Genomic DNA, 7,967 nt, shown 5'->3' on the forward strand with positions numbered 1-7,967 from the left:
CCCTCGTCCTGTCATTACACCCCCTGATCCAGAGTCCCTCCCCAGCTTTCCTGTAGGCCCCCTTCAGGTACTGGAAGGCTGCCATAAGGTCTCCACGGAGCCTTCTCTTCTCCAGGCTGAACACCCCCAACTCTCTCAATCTGTCCTCATAGCAGAGGTGCTCCAGCCCTCTCATCATCTTCGTGGCCCTCCGCTGGACCCGTTCCAACAGGTCCATGTCCTTCTTGTGCTGAGGACTCTAGAGGGGCATGCAGTGCTCCAGGGGGGGTCTCACCAGAGCGGAGTAGAGGGGCTGAATGCCCTCCCTCCACCTGCTGGCCACGCTGCTTTTCATGCAGCCCAGGATGCAGTTGGCTTTCTGGGCTGCAAGCGCACATTGCCGGCTCATGTTGAGCTTCTCGTCCACCAGCTCCCCCAAGTCCTTCTCCTCAGGGCTGCTCTCAAGCCATTCTCCACCCAACCTGGAACTGTGCCTGCGATTGCCATGACCCAGGTGCAGGACCTTGCACTCGGCCCGGCTGAACTTCATGAGGTTCGCACGGGCCCACCTCTCCAGCCTGGCCGGGTCCCTCTGGATGGCATCCCTTCCCTCCAGCGTGTCGACCGCACCACACAGCTTGGTGTCATCGGCACACTTGCTGAGGGTGCACTCAATCCCACTGTCCGTGTTGCCGACAAAGATGTTAAAGAGCACCCGTCCCAGTACTGACCCGAGGAACACCACTCATCACTGGTCTCCACTTGGACGTTGAGCCATTGAATGTAAACCCTTTGAGCGCGGCCATCTAGCCAGTTCCTTATCCACCAAGTGGTCCATCCATATGACCGCTATACCCAAGACGGCCTCCAACCACCACATCACCCGCAAGTCCGAAACAGTGGTTTGGCAGTGGCTTAAGAGGCAATTTAAACGATGATTAAATGAGGATTTCAGTCCGGCCCTGGGAGCACCCTCACACCTGGCAGGGTCAGTGGTGGGCTCTGCAGCGCTTGGTGAGGAAATGGCCCTGCTGCCGGGGCGCTCACCTGAGCCCGCAGCCTGGGCTGCCTTCCCCTGGGGACTCCTCCTGACCTTGGATCAGAGCTTGTACTGCAGCACCGTTGCCAAAGCCCCCCAGGGACTGAAGAAACAGCTCCTTTGGCTGCCCTCTACGGTAAGTACCGAGCCCAGGTACAGTGAGTTTCTGAGGGTAAATGGCCTCTGCTCTGCACTTCCCTCCGGTTGGGTTTTCTTCTATTGCTCCACGAGACATCCTCGTAGGCCTTCAGGAAGGCGGCGAGCAAGGGAAGGTTTCGGTCTTCCCTGTCCTGCCTGCTCCTTCCTAGACTTTTCTAGAATCTTTCCCTCGCAGAAGGACGGGAAGCTCAGGTGTGTTAGGAGATGGCTGTGGGCACTGGTAGAGGTGAATGGTCAGCAGTCGAGAGGCTTGTGCAAGTCTCTTCCACTGAGAATCCCTGTTGTTTATTTCAGGTAAACCAGAGTTTAAATGGCAAGTCAAGGATTGGGGAAATACACTGCTGAGATAAGAAGGATGAAACCAGTCTTGTTGTGAGAGGGACAAGTTAGAGGACAGAGATGGAAAAGGAAATAGCCAAAGTATCACGTAGATGAAGAAGAAAGTCTGTATTTTCTCTGGAGTTCTGTTCCTTTTGTTTTCCTCTCTGTGCCTTCCGAAATTCGTCTCAGTCACGTTTTCATTTTGGGTTTGGGATGTTGTTTTTTTCCCTTTCCTCAGAATCCATTTTGCGCTATAGAACTTTGAAAACACCTCTTGGGACCATTTAGTCCAAGCGCCAGCTCAAGCAGGGTCCCCTGGAGCAGGCTGCCCAGTAGGATTTTGCCTGACTCCAAGGCACAGTGGGTGGCAGGTGGCCGAGGGCATCCCTGTCCGTGTTTGGGGCGCACGCAGGACAATGGTGCTGATGTCACAGTGGCCACTGTGACACGCTGGCGCCAAGGCTACAAAAAGGCCGCGGCCGGGCATCAGTCTGACCTGGAGAGGTGAGGAGAGGGCAGGGGAGGGACGGGGCTTGCGCGGGGCTGCCAGGGGAGGAGGGAGCCCCACACCTCAGGGCTCTGGGCCTGTGCTGCAAGCTCACCCACGTCCCGCTTCTCCCGCAGGGTCAGCGGAGGAGCATTTGGAGGAGACAGCCCAGCGCTGCTGGGACAGGGACTCTCCAAACGCTCACCGTCGTCGTGTGCCATGTCAGCCACGGAGGAGATGGCTCCCGACTCGATGGAGCAGGGTGAGAGCAAAGCATCCCTCCCCAAGCCTGGCAGAGGGGCCATCGCGGCGGTCAGCGTGGGGCCAAGAGCGGTGGCGGGGGGGAGGCAGGAGGTCCCCGAGCGCCCCGGGGGAGCGGGGCCCAGGCTGGGCAGTGGGCACCTGCTGGGACACCCCTGCCTGCACTGGCCCGGCTGGGCAGGGACAGACAGGCCCTTGGGGGCAATCCCTCAGGGACGCTTCCCCCGGCCCCGCAGAGGTGCTCATTCCTGGTGCCGTTTGCTCTCTCCCCTCCAGCATGCATGCTGTGTCGCCGGGCAGAGGCTGACCCGGGCATCTGCGGGCGCAAGCTGCAGAAGCATGGGCTCTGCGCCCATGAGTTTTGCCTGGTGAGTTCCCTCGGGACTCCCTCCAGCTTTCCGACAGGCAGTCCCTGCCCCGCTCTGCTCATCACCTCCTCCTGTTTTATTCTCTTCAGTTTTTTGCCAACGGGCTTCTTCAGCCAGGGCGCAGGGATGGGGTTTGCCCTCAGGATGTAAGACGCACGATCAAGCGGGCAGAAGAGAAGGTGAGGATCTGAGAAGAGCAGGGAGATCTGTGCCAGGAGAGGTTTGCCAGAGCTTAGCCCAGACCCCAGGAAAGAAATCCCCGCCATTCCAAGCACCTCTGGCACAAACGTCTTGCTCCCAGCAGCTCCACAGAGGCTCCAGCACAGGAGCCTCCTCCGCCAGGCGCAGCTGCGGGCTGTGACCCAGCCGCGGCCGCATCCCGCGCCCTGCCCGGAGGTGTGGGGCTGGCTGTGGAGGCCCTGACGTTGCTGCTGACGGGGGCTGCTCTGCTCTTTCCAGTACTGCTTCGTCTGTGGTGAGAGCGGGGCCACCATCACCTGCCGGGAGACGGGCTGCGAGCGCAGCTTCCATCTCCCCTGTGCCGTGGAGGGTGGATGCGTCACCCAGTACTTTGAGCTCTACAGGTAAGACCAGCCGGCCCTCGCGGAGGACCCTCTTTGCCCTCAGTCCCCTTCCTGCCCGCATCAGCAAAACCAGAAAGGAACCCCCAGTGAGAGTTCTACGCGGGCGGTCAGAGGCAGAGCCAGAGCAGGGCAATTGCTGGGGCTCCTTCACACCGCCTCTAGCCTCATCGCCACCACCAGAAGAAGGACCCAGCACTTCTCACCTCACCCATCCCTTCCCTCTGCTCCCCAGGGCCTTCTGCTGGGAGCACCACCCAGAGCAGGCAGTGGAGGCGGCTCCGGAGGAGAACACCACCTGCCTCATCTGCCTGGAGCCTGTGGGGGACCAAAAGTCCTACAGCACCATGGTGTGCCCTGCCTGCAAACACGCCTGGCTCCACAGGGGCTGCATCCAGGCTCATGCCATCCACAGTGACTTCTTCTGCTGCCCACTTTGTAGAAATGAATATCGATTTATGATGGAAATGCTCAACATGGGCATCCGAATCCCTGACAGGTTGGTGTCCTTCTGCCTGGCTCATGAGACAGGAGGGTGCAAGCGCTGTGCCGTGCCAGGGCCTGCCCCAGCCAGCAGTCCTGGTCCTCCGCTGTGCCATGAGTCTGGGCTACAGCTTCAGGCAGGAGTTGGAAAAAGGGCAGGGGGGGAAGAGCAGGGACGCCCTGCATCTGCCTCATGCGGGCTAGTGGGGGCTCATCAATTTTCCTTTCTCCATCAGTTCACCATCATGGGAGGACAGCTGGGCAGACGCAGCACTAAGCGCGAGGTACAGCTGCTGCGATGCCAGTGTTTGCCTTTGTCCAGGAGGCAGGGAGCAGGCAGAGGAAGGGGGGTAAGTTGCCAACGCTGCACCCTGGGGCTCTGCACGGGATCTCAGTCTGGCCAAGGGCTTCAAGCGCAAGGACTGAGAGCAAGAGCTCTGCCAGACAGTCCCGTGCCACAGTCACTTTGTCCTCACAGCCATGGACGTGTTTTCTTCCCCAGGCCCTGGGAACTGCTCCTGTGCTCCTCCTGTGCTGCCGAGGGCACCCACAGACACTGCTCCTCTTTGAGCAGCAGCACGGCCAGCTGGGAGTGCGACAGCTGTGCTGACCCGAGCACCGGTAAGAGGCAAAGCACCCGGGTGCCCGGGGGCCAGGGGCCAGGCGAGGCCTGGCAGTGGGTGCCCAGGGTGGGCTTGGCAGAGCCTCTCTGCTCCAGGAGGGCTGGGGGCACCGCTCCTGGCCTATCCTGCCCCGGGCCTGGGGGGCCGTGCCCTTGACCTTCCTGCTTCCCCTTACAGCCTCCAGTGCCACCTCAGAGCTCGCCAGCCCCAGCCGGGCAGGAGCGGGGCATTCCCGGGGCTCCCCAGCACCTGGGAGCAGCAGCCCCAGCACCACCAGCCAGCTGCCAGTGGGGTTATCCTGTGACTCCCCAGCGCCTGAGGGCAGCAGCGGCTCCAGCACCCCTGGGCCCATGCGGGTGCGAGATCCCTCCCGCGCGCAGCGTCGGGCCCAAAATCCCTACAGCCGGCCCAGAAGATGACGTGCCAGGAGCCGCGTGCCACACAGCTGCAAGAAGTGCTGAGAGCAGCACCCCCAACCAGGCAGGGCTTGGGCCATCCCTCCGCTCCCTGGTACCCAACACCAACAGCCCCAGCACCGCCAGCCAGCTGCCATTGGGTTCATCCTGCAGCTCCACAGTGCCCGACAGCGGCAGCCATTCCAGCATCCCCGTGCCTGTGTGGATTAGGGAGTGGTCCCGTGTGCAGCGTCGGGCCCAAAATCCCTATGGGCGACCCGGACAACGACAGGGGACCAGTGCTTCCCTGTCCCCGAGTGCTACCCCTCATCCCGCTCCACTGGCACAATAAAGTTGGCCGTTAACCTCAGCACGGGGTGATTCCACACTCATTTCTCGGCTTCCTCCTCCTCCTCCTCTCCCTTTCTGGAGGGGCAGCGTTAGGGGCTGGGCCCAGAGGGTTGTCCTCTCCCTGGGGCTTGGCAGCACCTTCCCCAGACCACCTCCCTCCTGGCTGGCTGGCCTCGGCCGGCTGCCCAGCACCATGGCCGGGTGCTTGGGGCCTCACTGGCCCTGCAGCCTGCTGTTCTGAGACAGCCTCAAGGACGTTTGCTAATAGCTGAGAAGCTCTGAGAAGTCCGGAGCTTCTTTTGGATGACAAGAGCCTTTCACAGGGCTCAGACAGGTGGCTTCACAGGACCCTGGCCTTTCGTCTCTGGAGTCAGAGCAGAGATAGCTCTCACTGGACATCTCTCGGGGCTGGGGCTGGCAGTAGGATCTGGCCACAGGACCACTGCGCTGGGCCGTTGGGGGCACAATGCTCTTTGCCCCAAAGCTTGTCCTTGTGGGGCCCTGCCTGGGAGCCCCAGGACCCTGCGCAGCCACCCAAGCCCCAGCAAGACATTTCTGGAGACTACGCACGGCTTTATTCCTCTCTAACTTGCCACGTCTCTTACAGCAGACTCACAGAAATGCAAAGGTTTCGACCTGGGAAACAATAACTTCTCAGTCTCACTCTCCTCTCCCAATGTATGGGGGAAATCACAACACCACACAACTCAGGCACTCTTTCCATCTTAGCACCAGACACTGGCACACAGTCGTACATGCTGCAGGCTCACTGGCTAATTCACTTCTGGAAAGCAACTGAATTTCTCCGCTTCTGCCCCTGCCTACTTGTCTCTGCAAATATCACAACAATCTACGTGATACAGTTCTTGAGCTCATAGACAACTTCAGGGCGAGTATGGAAAATAATCCACATTTCACACATGCACATGGTTATAGCATTGCTAGAGCTCAAGAAACAGCCTTTTGCAGAAAACCCCTTGAGAAAGCTATTGAACTTGGGAGATCTTGAGTCACGAGTTTGGACCTCCCAACTCTTTGGCATACAAGGCACCTCATGAAGCCTGGAACTAGACAGAGAGAGCAATCACACAGCCTGAGCAAGCTTCTGTGCCCTGGCTCTTCAATTGGATCCAAACAGCCTGAAGAACTTACCTGAAATAAACAACAGGGATTCTCAGTGGAAGAGACTTGCACAAGCCTCTCGACTGCTGACCATTCACCTCTACCAGTGCCCACAGCCATCTCCTAACACACCTGAGCTTCCCGTCCTTCTGCGAGGGAAAGATTCTAGAAAAGTCTAGGAAGGAGCAGGTAGGACAGGGAAGACTGAAACCTTCCCTTGCTCGCCGCCTTCCTGAAGGCCTACGAGGATGTCTCGTGGAGCAATAGAAGAAAACCCAATCGGAGGGAAGTGCAGAGCAGAGGCCATTTACCCTCAGAAACTTACTGTACCTGGGCTCGGTACTTACCGTAGAGGGCAGCCAAAGGAGCTGTTTCTTCAGTCCCTGGGGGGCTTTGGCAACGGTGCTGCAGTACAAGCTCTGATCCAAGGTCAGGAGGAGTCCCCAGGGGAAGGCAGCCCAGGCTGCGGGCTCAGGTGAGCGCCCCGGCAGCAGGGCCATTTCCTCACCAAGCGCCGCGGAGCCCACCACTGACCCTGCCAGGTGTGAGGGTGCTCCCAGGGCCGGACTGAAATCCTCATTTAATCATCGTTTAAATTGCCTCTTAAGCCACTGCCAAACCACTGTTTTGGACTTGCGGGTGATGTGGTGGTTGGAGGCCGTCTTGGGTATAGTGATCATGAAATGACAGAGATCCTTTCCTTCCTCATTGCCTCTTTGTTGGCAGCAAAGCCTGTCGGGCCTCCCAGGTTCCACTGCCTTCCTCAGAGAGGACAGCTGCTTCCTACTTTAAGGAATCAACTTCTGTGTGGCCTCAAGGCCTCTCAGGAAGGCACCTAACGCACACACCGTAAGACTACCCATAGTTTGCCTGAAGAGCAGAGGATTGTTCATGTCCGGACAGCCACCCCATGGGATTTCCTTTGTGCTTTGCTCACCACTATTTGATTCTGCCTTCTAGCACTCCGCCAGCTTCCCAGAGCTCTTCAGCAGTCACTCTGCAACCAACTCTTTTCTCCTTCCTGCACTAGAAACGCACTTATCGGTCTCCAACAGTAGGGAAATTTGTTTTGATGAATGACGTTTCTCAGGCCCCTTGCTACTCTCCTGTGGACCACATGGGATTTTTGTGCTCCGAGGGGCATGTGACGGGACTCAAGTCCTCAGGAAGGGGCACTGCTCTCACTGTCCTGAACTCCGTGGAGTGAATTCCTTACCGTGTGTTTGCAATCTCCATTTAAAAGGATTTCTTGGCGTATGCTGCAAGAAGGAAGCCTTCAGTTGGTACAGCAGCAATAATGTTGGGGAGCAGTTTTGTGTTGTATGACACAAATCTGAGTGGAGTGGCCAACACACCGGAAGGCCGTGCTGCTGTTCATCGAGACCTGGACAGGCTAGAGAATTGGGTGGAGAAGAAGCTAGTGAAGTTCAACAAGGGCAAATGTAGGGTCCTGCACCTGGGGAGGAATAACCTCATGCACCTGTCCAGGTTAGGACTTGACCTGCTGGAGAGCAGCTCTGCAGAGAGAGACCTGGGAGTCCTGGTGGACAACGAGTTGACCATGAGCCAGCACTGTGCCCTTGTGGCCAAGAAGGGCAAGGGCATCCTGGGGTGCACTAAAAAGAGCGTGGCCAGCAGGTGGAGGGAGGTCATCCTCCCCCTCTGCTCTGCCCTGGTGAGGCCACATCTGGAGCGTGTGTCCAGTGCTGGGCTCCCCGGTTCAAGAAAGACAAGGAACTACAGGAGAGAGACCAGTGGAGGGCTACGAAGATGATTAGGGGACTGGAGCACCTCCCTG

At 58.6% G+C, this 7,967-nt stretch overlaps 1 protein-coding gene across 1 annotated transcript; it reads left to right on the forward strand.

Moving 5' to 3' along the window:
* The first annotated feature begins 1,001 nt into the window (after window positions 1-1,001).
* Window positions 1,002-4,720, forward strand: LOC141749188 (E3 ubiquitin-protein ligase PHF7-like). The gene is made up of 9 exons (XM_074602255.1): window positions 1,002-1,154; window positions 1,911-2,002; window positions 2,123-2,247; window positions 2,523-2,614; window positions 2,656-2,793; window positions 3,074-3,198; window positions 3,431-3,694; window positions 4,181-4,299; window positions 4,614-4,720. The coding sequence occupies exons 1-9, from the start codon at window positions 1,002-1,004 to the stop codon at window positions 4,718-4,720; spliced, it is 1,215 nt and encodes a 404-aa protein (XP_074458356.1).
* Window positions 4,721-7,967: the final 3,247 nt, after the last annotated feature.

The sequence above is a fragment of the Larus michahellis genome, chromosome 10 (genome assembly GCF_964199755.1).
Source record: "Larus michahellis chromosome 10, bLarMic1.1, whole genome shotgun sequence".
Lineage (NCBI taxonomy): Eukaryota > Metazoa > Chordata > Aves > Charadriiformes > Laridae > Larus > Larus michahellis.